This window comes from Lemur catta, chromosome 8, assembly GCF_020740605.2.
Source record: "Lemur catta isolate mLemCat1 chromosome 8, mLemCat1.pri, whole genome shotgun sequence".
Taxonomy (NCBI): domain Eukaryota; kingdom Metazoa; phylum Chordata; class Mammalia; order Primates; family Lemuridae; genus Lemur; species Lemur catta.
The window spans coordinates 77,815,713-77,831,336 of record NC_059135.1 but is presented as its reverse complement, the minus strand read 5'-3'; the positions used below and the strand labels follow the sequence as shown (position 1 = coordinate 77,831,336).

The window sequence follows — 15,624 nt, the reverse complement described above, 5'->3', positions numbered from 1 at the left end:
TATAATTGATGGAAAAGGAGAAATTTCTCCTCATTCATGAACTTCCTAATTACACAGATAGTTAATCTATCATCTTTAATAAATGATGATGCTATTTCATAGAGAGCAAAATCTAGATCATCAGGCTCTTGGTTCAACACAATTTCAAAATTATCAGAAACAAAAGGCAAGCTTTTACTGTATTATTGCCTTTACTTTTTGAATTATGCAGTTTGGATTCCATACAATAAAAAAAAATCACTAGTTGATCCCCAAATCCCCACCTAATATTTGTGCCTCTGCCCAGACCACACAGCAAGATAGCAGGGGGGAAACTAGCATTCTTTCTTGTGATTCACACACTCTGCAAGGGCCATTCCCAGTTCCCTCATTTCCCAAGACAAAGTATCATTAATCCTGTGGGAATGGTTCATGTGTGCCTTGGCTAATCTGTGTTTACTAGTACACTACAGAGGTGCTCTGTTTATGTCTGAGAAAATAGTAATAAATCACAGTTCTTTTTCAGATCATAAATACGCATTTATCTTTAGAATATATCACCGAGTCATTTTGATGTAAACATTGCACCTCTTAAATATAATGATGATAATAGAGGCTGTGAATCTACAGATTTGCACAAGGGCTCCCTTTTCAATAACTGAAAATATTTAAATCACAGAAGCTTTAACATCCTATGGGGAGTGGCAGACAGATGTGTCAATAGAGTGGGACCTACAAAAGTTGTGACTATAGTCTATGAGTAATGAATAAGACAGATTCACTTCCTTCTGTAAGGGAATTACAGTGCATTTTCTAAGTTGGTATGTTCTGGCTATGCTGTGACCAGCAGCCCAGAAGTGACTGACTCAGAGGGATCAATCCTGGGCTCCTTCGCTCCTTACAGCTGCCATCACACAGAAAGGGCTCTATGGTAAAGTGTTGGAAACAACACAAGGTGAGCAAGCATCTGCAGATTTTCTCATTCAGTCCAATCTGCTGAATTTGTCCAGTTTCCTGAGACTGATAAAGAGACCAACTTTGGATAGGAAGTCCCCAAGATCACAAAGAAACTATGTTATAGTGACATTGCCATTCCTTACTTTTTGACATCCTTGACTAGAATCTGTTTTGTTTGGCTATAATTTTACTTGAAAATTAAAGCACAGATTTTTATATGTATCTTCTGTTCTCTGAATGCAAAAAATATAAAATACACCTACATTCACTTCTAAGTGGCATTATTGTAATTCAGCAGATTTCTGTTTTTCACCAAAACCTGGAGTTGAATTGTCTTGAGCCGGAAGGCATTCAAACTGCTGGTTTTCACTTAGCTATATTTCTCTCTAAGCATCTAATTGTTTCAAAAAGTGATGTACTATATGCAAAAACCTGAATCTAATGCAAATAAGTCTGTACAGCACTAAAGCTAACAGGTGTTCTCATTAATGTAAGTAGACATGGAACAATTCTTGAATGTTTTATAAACACTCATAATCATGGCCAAATATGTTACAATAGCATAGAGATACTTACATATTGTAACATCTTTTATTCTTGTCATGCAATCTCAGCACTTATTAATAGGAGACGTGTGAGTGATAAACTAGTGGCAACAATACCTATTTCTGCTTAAGTCAATGTATCTTAAAATTAGCTAATACTTCTAAATAAAATTATCGGCAATGTAACTACTGCCACCTTCTCCCACAGTCTGCTTATTTATTAATATTAACAGTGCTTTAGTAAAATTAATGGCTGCCACGTCAACAGACCAGCAATGAGCATCTTTGCATCAGGAAGATTAACTCTTAAAAATCTTGATCTCTTGTCCAATTTCCCATACTGTCTACTCCCAATTAGAAAAGTGCAGCTCGGGTAAGATTCTTGGATGATCTAGTATAGATTATCCCTGCAAAACATTTGAGTGGCTTTGGAATATAATTAAGAACATTCTATTCTAATGATATGCATGGAAATACAGACCACTCTTGGTGCTTGCTGGGCCCTCCAAATTTATCCCATTGTCTAAAGTCTAAGACTTGTTGACTGCTGGGAAAATATAGTCTTCATACTGCTGTTCTCAATCTTCAAAATAGTTTGCCTACTCTACCCTGATAAAGTGTCATCGGTAGATGTCAAAATTACATTGCTTATATTACCTGAAAGAATGCAACTCTATTGTAGCCTTCAAAATTTTATTACAATGGAGCATGAATTAAATATATTATGACATATCAAACAATAGAATATTATGCATTCACTGAAATGAATAAAATATTATTTTCTTAGGGCTCCTTGTGTGTTGGCACATAGACAATTGCCGTTAGCCTCAGGGTGGTTACAGCTTAGTGGGGGGGACAGAAAGATCAACATGGTATTGCAATGTAGACCAGTTTGTGCTATGACAAAGGAGAGAAGCAGTATATCATGGGAGCACTTGGAAGGAAGGGACATCTGTTTCAGAGGAGCCTTTACTGAAAAGGTGACATCTAAATTGATTTGAACGGTATGATAGAGGAAGTCAGAGGGGTCTGGGCAGCAGGAACAGCCTGCTATAAGGGAAGAAATGGGAATCAGTATGGGGCAGCTGTGGAACAAAAAGAATTTTCAGTATGGCTGGATTGTAGAGATGCAGAAGAAAGTGTGGAGCAGGGAAGCTGCAGAGTGGGTCGGTGCCAGAGCACACAGGGTCTGGCAGGCCGAATAAAAGAGTCTGTACTGCACTCAAACAGCTGTGGGAACCTCAGAATGATATCTAGCAGAGGAATGGGCTGATCACATCCAAGTTGCAGAAAGATCACTTTGGCTTGGAACATGGACTGGAAAGGGGAACATGGGTGAGATGGGGGAGAGAGCGAAGGGCATTGTAACTAAATCCTCATGGGAGATGGTTGTATTATAGACAGTTAAATGCGTAAAAAAGTTTTATTACAGTATACATGATATTTTCATTAAAATATAAACATATGTAATGTTGACTCATAAAAAGGTATGGACAAAGAGATAACAATTCTGTATATCTTGGGGAAAGAGGAACTTTGTGTTTATTTGTGTTTACACTTTCAAATTTGTTAAAATGTTTTAAATTGAGCATTACTTAAATAATGACAGTAATAATAAAATCCTACCAATTTGAAAGTGATGGAGTCAGCAGATTCCCAAGTGTCATGTGACTAGATAAGTAATTGTGCATGGAGAGTATAGCTCAGGCTAGAAGCTGATCTGTGGTTGCCAGGGAGTGACTGGTGGTGACAGGTCCGAGAATAATTCATTTATCTAGAGACAACTACTCCCCCCAAGTTTAAAAATTAACATTAAGAGCAATAAAACCCTAAGCTGATATCTTTATTTACCAACTGCTTTGATTAGTCACTTTTTCAGTCGTTTTTCATATGAGCACCACAGGCAAAAGTTTTGGTGTAGCTGACTGCAAAAGTGTGGAAACTGCTAAACTATCTACTAATTACTTGGATAGTATTCTTTCATGAATATTGAGAAGACTGTTTCTCAGTACTTAAAATATTTTAACACAGATAAAAGAATGAACATGAGTTTTTGTTTGCTTGTTTGTTTGAAATAAATTGGAACAAAATTTAGATTTTGTTAATAACCAGAAAGGTAGAGTGGGCAGGCGATATGGGGTGGGAATGTTCACTGCAGGACCAATTTTATTATGCAGAACAAATCTCTGTTGTAAGAATGCATGGACCAAATTATTTGGGTGTCAAAGATACAGCTCAATTTCAATTAAAAAGCATTGTTTCTTGAAAGACTGGCCTTAAACCTTAGATTTCAGAATGCACTTGAGATCTGTCGTGTACATAGCTCAACATTTGTTTACTTTCCATTAAATAAGAAATTGCTTACATGGGCAGGTTATTTTGATATGATGACACCACTGAGGGTTTCAATAAATGTACATGCAAATCAATCAACCCCAAACACATTGAAAAAATATCCAATAAACATCTGGAAACTAATGAACGCACATTTGTTAACACAGGGGGAGTTGTGGAAATGCAGGATCCATTGGTGGCCTGGCTTATTTAGTAGCATGTGGATTTAGGAACATTTCACAGAGTCAGAAGAAACAGAGTAATTATAACATAAGGTTCAACATCTTTAGATATGTAGAACATTTTCCGTTGCTTAAAACAAATATTCCCTAAGAAAGTATAAAACATTTTTCTGACTTGCAAAGTTTTTGCAGTCTATCATTTAAATTACTTAAATAAAGGGAGCTTTACTGCTCCCCAAAGCTGAGAATATAACACCCTCCATGCATATTAGCTTGATCTTCTTGACAGACCAGAAAAGTGTTTGTGTGTGCCAATTAAAACAAAAATGGATCCCTAGTGGCTTGTTCCTCACACAACTTCTGAAGACTGCTATCATTGTTTGCTAGGGTAACCCTGGATAAGGCTGCTATCCAAAGTAAACAAACTTTTCAAAACTTTCATGACAGATGGGGATTACAAACGCACTTTAATAAGCGAGTTGCCAAAACAACTTTTTTTTGTAATCAGCATATATTTACTTAACATCTAGCAACATTGGGAACACAAGGCAGATACTTTCTCACAAAATGCTTTAACAAGTAACATTTTTGGAAAGACAAATTGAAGACCTTTTACTTCTAACTGATATTTTACCCTTAGTTTTATGTTAACTTTGCCCGCAATGTTAAGAAAAATGTTAGGAGTTACTCAAACCAGACTGTAATTGGAGACGGACATTCAGCTTGATCATGTAATTTCTTTGGTGGTCATAAACACCTCTGAGACCAAGTAATTTAACTATTAGTACAACCATGACAACCTTCATTTGATCAGCTATATCATATGTGAAGTGTGATGCAAGATGAAAAAAATGTGAATCTGTGTGCTTTTTCTTTTTTAAGTACTATTGCTTCAGTGTTAGGTCTTGATATCTTACTATGATGTAGCCAATGTATATATCTATGTTTCATTCTGTGAGTGTTCAATAAAGATATGGCCAAAATTAATATCACAAAATAATTCATACATACTTCAAATTAACTTAGTGTATTTTGGCGTAACTTTTTATTTTTACTTAATTTAATTCAACAATTCAAATATAATAATTTCATCATGAAATCCAAAGTATCTGTAAATATCATAGTAATTAAATTCCATTCCTCTTATCCACTTATTTCTAGAACCACTATAGCCATATCATTTAACATGTTTTAGGGCTCTTTGGATATTTGGCATATTTTATTACACATTTCCCACATACAATTTCAGCTTCATTAAAATGGAATAACCTCTCCTTAGGTTCTTAGTCAAAGACTGATTCTAAGCAAAATGGTGAAAGATACTTGTTCAAATGTAGGGTTGTTTTAGTCCTTTCTAGGATTTGAAGGAACTTTTGGATGCCCCGATTCTGTCTTAGATTATATTTTTTTCATAGCAAAAGAGTGATTGTTTTTTAAAAGAAAAAAAAAATAGAGATTTTGTATGATCTTTTAAAATTGGGCTATCTTTAGTGTAACTGTAAGGAAACTGGCAACTTTGTCTAAAGTCGCTATTCCAGATTTCACAACTGAAACCAAATCCTCATGGCCCTTTCCTGTTCACACACACAGTCCTTGACTATACACTACTGTTTGCTGAGAACTAGTGAACAAGAAATCAAGATCTTTGTAATCTCTTAATTCTATCATTTAAAATGATGCCAATTTGATAGAATGGCATTCTCATTTTCCTCATTTGCTTCATTTTCTTCATTTGCAAAATTACTTTATGATAGTGGAGGGAAGCTGCATTTGGAGAATGTTTATTATGTGCTTTGAGATCATTAAAGCTGATATCACTTTGCATACCAAGTGGTAGTATTCATATCCTTAATATACTAAAGTTCCGATACAATCAACCTTTAAAGAATAACATATCATGACCACCAGTTTATGCATAATTCCATGATGTAAATGTGCCTGCAGTAATTACTCCCTCCTCTGGAATCTTAACATGAGCATTGCCTGTGCCACTCACATTGGGACTTAGTTTTCTATTGTTATTTATCTTTATATGCATATGTCCTATTTATCCAAACAGATTGTGTGTTCTTGGGGGTGGGGGCTGTGTATTCCTAGCTTCCAGCCATGTGCCTTGTACTTAATGGATGCTTAATCAGTCATTGTTAATGATTAGGAGGATGTTCTGTCATGAACTTGTCCTCTCTAGTCTTCCAAACATGGAATTATTGTGGGATTTATTCTGCAATTGGAAGGGTGGTACTATCAAAGAGAGGGGAGCGTGTCATTCATCATCTCATGCATCTTTGGTAATATCTCCGTGTGCATTTGAAGTCAACTGGAAGAGAAGAAGCTGACAATGTTTAACTATCAAATATGTTTTGCTGACAAGGTATCTATCTATAGCATAAAGTTATCCATTGATCATTATCATATTTGTTTGGTTACTATTTATAAAAACTGGCAATAACTAAATTAAAATGTCTACAACATTTATTCTGTGTAGCTATGAATAGCTTTAATTCAATTATTTACCTTGAGTTTTCTCAAATTCTCCACAATACATTCATATTCTTATAGTCAGAAAAAAAATGAAATTCCAAAAGGTTTTTTTTCTATTCTAGTAAACAGAAATATGGAAACTTTAATAGTATAAATGCCATCCTACATATCTCATTTAAGTTAAAATATAACATTATAAAATATAACTGCCAATATGAATATTGACAAGGGTAATATTTAATTGGCAATATTGAAAAGGACAATACTTACATAAACATAAACCCTACACCTTAAAACTCTTTTAAGTGTTTTAAATTAGCATAACAACACTCCATTTAAATAAAACCTAAAAAACAAATTTCTTCCCTCTTCATCTCTTATCAGTGAAGTTTGGAGCTTGCACATACCTGCCTCCGTCTTCAGAAAAACCACAAGGACACAGACTGTTCCAAGTCCAATGGAAAACTATTGTTGAATTAATACCAAAAAGCCTTAAGGAATGTGCCTACTCTGCATGTTGCTCAGTGGACATACTACTATAGTTTCCTGGGTGTAAATTTGTTACCAGCAAAATGTAGATGGACCTTTATTTAGTGTGAAAAAGTTTGAGGCAAATTTCCCCAGATGGGTACTAAAAGACAACACTAACACACTTCATTAAGACTGCTTTCGTGCCCTGATATATCCCTTTAAAATACAACCTGGTGTTAAGGAGAAATTTCAAGAGACATTTGCCTAAAGTGGGTTTCTAAGTAAAGTGGCGACCAGCAGCTCTTATCTAAACCTGTCATGTTTTCTGTAAGTTCTTCCTTCATCCCTTCACCCCAGCATCTGTCACGGAGGCAAAACATGATATAGAAAGAGTACATTAGCATAGCTCAATAGCAAATCCTTTATGTCTGTTATTAGTTCTGCATCACTTTAGATTGTCATCATGAGTTGTTCAATCAAAAGATTTAGTCAAAGCTAACATTCTTCACTGATGTCTTTTTTCCCCAAGAGTGTTGAAAATTCGATTGTTCAAAGTGCAAATATGATTCAGCAAACCACTTATCAGAAATCCTAAAGAGGTAATGTAAAAAAGTGGATTGAGAAACCTGAATTAAATGGGCTTTACCAGTCAAAGATTTTGAAACTACTTTGCTGTGAGTGACTGGAATGGAACAGAACAAAGTCAATTACTGACTGTAATTAAGAAGTGGATGCGTTTAAACTGTAGAGAGCAGTAGCAGACTTCTCCAGACTGCCTAGTCACTCGAAAGATTAGTGGGAAGACAGAGGAAGGGATGTGAACTGTATCTCCCTGATAGTATGTTTTGAATGAATTGCATTCATATAGTTCTCTGATCTAGCTTCCCAAAATGAATTCGTAAATCACTGATTATGTATGATTAATGCAGTAATATATTTGGACAACAGAACTTTTAAAATATATTTTGCTTTTGGTTGTGTTAGCAGTGAAAGATCCCCTCTGCATTGCATAACATACACCAGAAATGCAAATGGACTGCTAAAGTACTTATATTTTATCACTGTTTGAATTTACTAGACTGAAAACTGAACTTTGTTGGCTCTTTCATAAACCCTCATAATACAGTAAATCTAATTATGTTTGTTTCTTGTACTTTTAAAATGTTGTTCCTTTTTATAATTTTAATAATGGTTTATTTATACTGGCAGAGGAACATTGTATTTGATTGTACATTGTGCTTGGGCTAATTCATTTTTGTGTATGTTTACAAATTGTGATTTATATAATACATTCATAATCAAAACATTTAAATTTAGAATAGGATGAAGGTAGAGGTCAAGGATGTTGCTAGTTTTCTTGTGTTAGTTAGAAATGACCTTATATTTTTAGATGACTATTTTGGAGGCAATATTCTTTAAAATAAATATTTGGAACTTTATGTGAGTAAAGAACAGTGCAGTGGTGTTCAGATAATTAGGCAAACATCACCTTAGTTGTCTTTTACTGAATGCATAAAACAGCAGACTATTTTCAGCCCTCTCAAATCTTAAATGCAGTTTTATAAAAGAGAGAGAGAAAGAGAGAGGGAAAATGACTGGTTCCAGTAATCTGTCAAATTCTAGTGTGGGTAATTAAATCCTATTATTTTCCAATCTTTCACTTCTTATAATTGCATACACTTTGGACAGTTCCTCTCCTTACAGTAGAGACTACTTTTGATGTTGGAACCCATATCACTCAAGAATGGTTGCTTTGCAGTACTAAGTAATGTTGAATGTCTATAGAGTTTTTCTGAAAATAAATGCACATGTGTAATACAAGATTTCTTAAAAACTCCAAGATTGTTGTCATTATATGTTGCCATAAGAATCCTTGAAACCTTCAGAATGAGCCATTTGGGGTAATAATTGTCACTTTAGTGATAGAATTACAGAGACGGCCTAAAGCACGATTTGTGGTTTTCTGAACCTATGCCACATTTCAGCGTTCACCTCCTGTTAGAGCAAGTGAGGCTGAGAAGAGGTGACTGGCTCCTGATTGAGTATTTTGAAATGTCAGTCCTCTAAATCTCTGAAGCCTTACTTGATGTGTGACAGTAGTCAGGAAATGTTCATCTTCCTGTTGCAACAAAAAGTCAATAATACGAAGGGAAAAAATCTTCACAGCTCAGATTGATGGCCTAATACAAAAAAACGTGTCCACACCCAACTCTAATCAAATTCTTCTGTAAGTAGCCCTTTATGTGTGAAACCAGGAGCACCGCTCTGTTTCGATAGGGTCACATCCTTCTCTCACAAGTCTGGGGAGAAAAAGAGTCACTATAATGAAAAATGTATAGTTACATACTAAACATTGCCAACTACTTAGCAGTGCAGAGAGTCAGGAACCTGGATGCTCATTTGACAAATACTCTCCAGGAGAAATTCAAATATGTAAATGAACTTTTATTTTAATATACTCCCTTTGTGGAGAAATTGGTCCTTTATTAATATCGTATAAATCTTTATGACAGGAAAATAGAAATACCCAAATGTTATTCATGTGAATGAACTTTTAGGAGTCTGCATTTGTCTTTTTGGTAAATAATTTGTTTTAGAGCCCTCCATAAAAGGGAATCAAATATAGAGATACTATTAACTTTGAAAACGACAAACAGGAAAGAGCCATGAGTGCAGAATGAATCCTGACACACCCGGGTGCATTTTTCTGCAGGGTCTGACTTCAGTGTGTGCTGTCTGCATTGCTCTGAACTTCCTGGCTTATTTCTCCTTGAGTTGGAGTAATTCAGCTTTAGCCCTACTCTGAGTTAATCGTTCTATTATTAAAACAATAATGTATTTGTTATGACATGAAAAAACAGTTTATAGAGAGCAGTTCAAAATGCTTCCAGTTCCCAGAAAGATAATTACTGGAATATAAGAAAATATTTCAGTGTATTAAACTGTGTTTTTACAAAAGGATATTTTTTAAAATGTAAGAGAGCTATCTTACATGGTTTCTTTACCTGTCGATTTTTTTTCAGATCACAACAGTGTCAGGAAATGAGTTCCTTCTCCAGTCAGATATTGACTTCATCATATTGGATTGGTTCCACGCTATCAAAAATGCAATTGACAGATTGGTATGTATTTGTTTTGCCTGTTACCTTTATTAATTAAAATGTAGTCATTTAAATCTTATTGTTCAGGCATATAACACACATGCATTTAAATAGATCGTATGGACTGAGAGATATTAAGTTCTTTTAAGTTTAAATAGAGTCCACTAAAAACCTTTTCAGCAGACAGGATTTGTGAAACTAAATGTCATTTAATTTCTCTCTTTCAAAAATGTAGTACATTCTTTCTTTTTTTTTTCTGAAATAATATGGGCATTCATTTACTGGAGGCTGTAAAAGTACACAAGTGCTTAATAACTACTGAATTTTTACATTTTCAGTTTATGCAGTCTGAAATATATTCTTGAAAATAAATATCAATGTATTTAAGACCATAATCTTGAAAATAAATATGAATGTATTTACCACCAGACTCACTGTTATAATACCAGTAAATAATAACCCTTTGTACTGATTTTTATTGTTCTTCCAGCTAAGCTAGATTGTCCTCATGAAAATTACCTATCTAGAACTTCACAAAATTATCCTAAATCACACATCCAGAGTATGTTTTTTCAAAGAGTCAAATTACTTAAAACTGCTCATTTCATACTGACTCTAGACCAAACATCTAATTTTAGGACACTAATATTTGCAAAATTTGAGGAAAATTTGGAGAGTTGTAAATATGGTACACAAAAGGAAAATACAACATATTCTGTGTGATTTTATTGATAATTGCAGTCTTTTATTATATCATTTTGGGACTAAAACTTTAGAAAATAAAATAACAAATTGACTTTTCTCCATCATCAGTATAGTCCCCTTATAGGGGTTTGCTGTCTTTGAGAGTGAGTAGACTCTGGGACCAGACTACCTGCATTTGAATTTCGGTTCTATCATTTTCTACGTGTGGCCTACTTTTTTTTTTTTGGCCTCACTTTCATCTGGAAAATAAGTATAATAATAATATCACCTATGTCATAGAATTATTGTAATGATTAATTGAGTTAGTGCATGAATAGTGCTTGGGATAATGCATGGCATTTAGTAAGAACCATATGCATATATAAAGCATTATTAAATTTGAGTATTGAGCTTAGTATAGAGGGCCTATCCCAAAATAATTATCTTATTTCAAACTTCTCCTTAAATCTATTTAATAACATCAAAATAGACCACAAACTAGTGAGTGTTTTCTTCCTAGTAAAATTATCCAGTCTAATTGTTTGTTTTTTACAGCCAAAGGATTCATATTGTTCATCAAGAAACCTGGAATTATTTAAAATCCAAAGATCCTCCAGTACTGAATTGCTAAGTCACTATGATAGTGATATAAAAGAACAGAAACCAGAGCACAGAAAATCTTTAAGTGAGTATTTTCTTTGACTTGCTCATTTTAAGTCTAAATGCAGTGCTTATGAAATATAAATGCATTGAAATGAGACTTAAGCCAAAGTCCTGCTACTTGTGGAAGATTCGTAGCCATTTCCTGGGCAGGGATTCATGCACTGGAGGGCAGTCTGGGCACTTTGCTTGCATCATTGTTGGTAATGCCTTTTGTGAAAATAATTGTTCCAAGTTCATGGTCTCTGCTTACAGCAAACCTCTGAGTCTCTGAGTAATTGCCATGGCGTTCAGATTGGTGATTGATTTTGAGAGTGGGAAATGTCAAGCATCTCCAAACCATGGTATGCTGGCTATTTGACTTCCATACATTAAAAAATATGAGTGACCACCACAGTTGGCCCAGCTTAAGCCAAGAGGCTATGTAACTTTACACACTTTCAGACCACCAGAAAGATTTGGAAAGGCACTTTCCAGAGGCCGATTAAAAATGTGGGATGTGAATTAGATATTCTCCAGGGTCACATCTACTTCTAATATTCTAAAAGAATATTTGGGGTTCTAATATCCTAAAAGAATATTTGGAGTAAAAAAAAAATATATGTGGAGTAAAAAGAACTGGTCTCATCACTTACGTAGTGATCTTGAGTGTCTTTCTTAACCTTTCCCCAGCCTGCTTCTTCCTCAGTAAAAGGGGGTTATGAAAACGTCATACATATCTCAGAGTTGATTTGAGTCTCACCCTCCTGAAGGAACAAGTAGATATCGTTGGAATCAGAGAAAAGCAATTTCTCAAAGTCTTAAAAATTATGGTATCTTTCTTAGATCTTCTAATTAGCTACCCCCACTCTTCCGAATCACCATTTTTTTCTGCCATTCCTCTCTGATCAAAGATCAGTATACGTATATCCTAGGTTTTTGAATTTAAGGAGAACTCAGTGAGTTGAGAAGAGCTGCTAATGGACTATATATACATGTACCTATACAGGTGTATATGCCTCATGTTTATTTGTGTATATATGCATATGTGTGTGTATTAGGAAAGATATATATGAATATGTATGCACGTACATGTACACAAGCACACACACACCCCTATGATAGGAAAGGGAGAAGCTATTTATATTTGATAACATATCTTCTAAAGTTGAATTATTGGTAGTCACAAATCTAGAAATTGCATGAGAACTTAGAGTAGAAACACCCTTTCAAAATTAAGTCATTATTCAAAGACCCATGCTATAATTTTCAACAACTGCTAGATACATACTTTGTTATCCAGTTGTGCTAAATTGGAGTTTAAGATTATAAGTGTTAATGTCTAGGCCGGGGGCGGTGGCTCATGCCTGTAATCCTAGCACTCTGGGAGGCCGAGGCAGGCGGATCGTTTGAGCTCAGGAGTTCGAGATCAGCCTGAGCAAGAGCGAGACCCCACCTCTACTAAAAAGAGAAAGAAATTATATGGACAGCGAAAAATATATAAATAAAAATTTAGCCGGGCATGGTGGTACATGCCTGTAGTCCCAGCTACTCAGGAGGCTGAGGCAGGAGGATTGCTTGAGCCCAGGAGTTTGAGGTTGCTGTGAGCTAGGCTGACGCCACAGCATTCTAGCCTGGGCAACAGAGGGAGACTCTGTCTCAAAAAAAAAAAAAAAAATGTTAATGTCTAGAAAATGCATGATGGGTTTGTAAAGAGATAATAATGCCATTTAGAGAGACTTTTCCATATGATGGTACAGTTTGGAGTTATTTCACCTAAAAAATGTTTTCCTTAAATTCCTGGTCATTATCCTCTTTTACTTCATATGGGTTCAGACATAGGTAAGATTTCAGAATTAGAATTCAATTGTGAGCATATATTTAATGTTAATTATATACACATTTTGTAGTAGATGTTAAAGCATATGTGATACAATTAGTAGATCTGGAATTTCAGATCTAATTGATGATTTGGAGGAAATCTTGACATGCTTCTAAACCCTGAAGCTAAGAAGAAAATAAAGGTCTTCAAAAAATATTTGGGAAATACTGAGGCTAACGGATTCTGTGTTGAGCAGTAGTAACTTTGAAAGTTTTAAGATGTGGGAAGGCATGGTGGCTCATGCCTATAAATTTAGCACTTTGGGAGGCCTTGGCCAGAGGATTTCTTGAGGCCAGGAGTTCAAAACCAGCCTGAGCAACATAGCAAGCACCACCCCCCCAGCCCCTTGCCATCCCTACAAACAATTAAAAATATTAGCCAGGTGTGGTGGCACGTACCCGTAGTTTCAGGTACTTGGGAGGCTGAGCCAGAAGGATCACTTGAGCCCAGGAGTTTGAGGTTACAGTGATAATGCATTGCACTCTATCTCAGGCAATAGAGGTAGACTCTGTCTCAAAAAAAAAAAGTTTTAAGATGCTACTGAAAAACAATCTTGCAGATAGGATATTCCCTACTTATTTTTAGAATTTGTTTTTAATTGGGAAGGACAATTATTTGTCTACTTTGAGCTTAAATCCAATCCTGCTTAAAGACAAAGGAAGAGACACATGATTTATTCTATTTCAAAATGTACCTAATTATATAATGACTTCATATTTACCTTTTAATTTGAAGTTAAAAAATGATAACTAGAAAATATTGAGCCCTTATTGCCCACCAGGCATTGTTCTAAGTGCTTACCATATATCGACTCATTTAATCCTCCCACCAACCCTATGAGGTAGATACTATTATTTTACAGACGACAAAACTGAGGCATAGAGAATTAAGGTCACTTGTACAAAGACAAGTTATGGAGAAATGTTTCAAACTCAAGGAATCTGATTTTAGAGCCTGTGCTTTTAATTATTATGCCATAGTGAAATGAACAAATAAAAGGTAAAGTTAGTTTACGTCAACCTTTGACTTAGATGGAAATATTACATTAAAAGTAAGATTCATAGAAATCAGTAAACTTAAATCAGAACCCAAAAACTTATTGGCAAAAATATTAAAACCAGATGTTTTTGTTGAACTTTGATTTCACTATTAAAATGAGAGAGACATTTAATCTTTAATGCTAGCCATAATTTTAGAAAATCCTTCATTTCTGTATTTTGGCGAATATGTATAGTTGTAAGCCTTTTTTAGGGCCAGTATATTTTTGCAACATAGGACACAGTTAATATCCATCTTCATGACTTTGAATTAAGTTCATTCAATATGTATGTATTCATTTTCATTTGAAAGGCATAATGATTGACCCACCCACACAATTTCAAATTAGACTATGCATTTGAAATAGTGATTGGCATATTTTATAGTTGATGCTTTTTAAAATATTGTTTTCAAGTAGGAAATACCCTGTTTGAAATCCTCTGTTCTCAGTCCTAGATTTGAACACACAAACTTAGGTTTCTTAAAACATGCATTCAGCTTTATGTCACCCTTTGGAGATTAAATAATTATGTGGAATCAGAGATTCACAGTATCCGCTTCCTTATTAATAGTCTAAGCACAAACTTTATTGTCAGTTTGCTGCCTTTGGCTTCCTATGCCCTTGATGTTCCCACGAGTTTTGTCGCCAAGATTGTAGGCAGATAAAGCCAGAATTACTTTTTTCAAAAGGCATGCGAACATCATTAGCAGCTAACAGGTGGTCATTTCATTGTCCAGTTTGTCTGTATAACATGGGAAAAATATGTTCTCTCAAAAAGTGAATTCAGAAAGTTGTGTTTACATATACTTTCCTTTTTAAAATATGATTCTAACCTGCCAACACTATTAAGTACTAATCAGATATTTTAAGATATCATTTGAGTCTAACAGACACGAAGCCAGAAAATTCAATGTAAGGGCCAAATCACTGTGGGAAATTCAGGACACCAGCCTGGGATGAGAGGAGGAGAGCAGCTCTCCAGGGAGGGCTGTTATGAAAAGTGCAGAGCCAATCAAAGATGGAAGATGTTAACATATTTTTCCAAGGAAAGAGAAGTGTCTTCCATGGATGGCAAAGGGAGGAAAGGCCCAAATGTAATAAATCTTGCATCAGATAATCTTGGAGAGGTTTCTTAACTTTTCTGAGCTTTACTTTCCAGACCTATAAAAATGGATCTAATACTGTCCTTACAGGATCGTGTGAGAATTTGAAATTAGATATGTAAATACTTAGCTCACAGCAGGCACTCAATAAGTAGGAGCTCTTAGTATTATCCTCTATGTCCCCAAGCAGATGGCACCAAAACAGGGCATGAGCCAAGGGTGGTGTC

At 35.1% G+C, this 15,624-nt stretch overlaps 1 protein-coding gene across 2 annotated transcripts in view; it reads left to right on the top strand.

Annotated features, from left to right (window-relative positions):
• ARHGAP15 (Rho GTPase activating protein 15) overlaps window positions 1-15,624 on the top strand; it is a 590,409-nt gene that overhangs the window by 280,593 nt on the left and 294,192 nt on the right. For both annotated transcript variants that reach the window (XM_045559125.1, XM_045559126.1), the window contains exons 7-8: window positions 9,973-10,071; window positions 11,290-11,419. In XM_045559125.1, coding sequence (XP_045415081.1) covers window positions 9,973-10,071; window positions 11,290-11,419 — 229 coding nt within the window. The remainder of the gene's footprint in view (window positions 1-9,972; window positions 10,072-11,289; window positions 11,420-15,624) is intronic.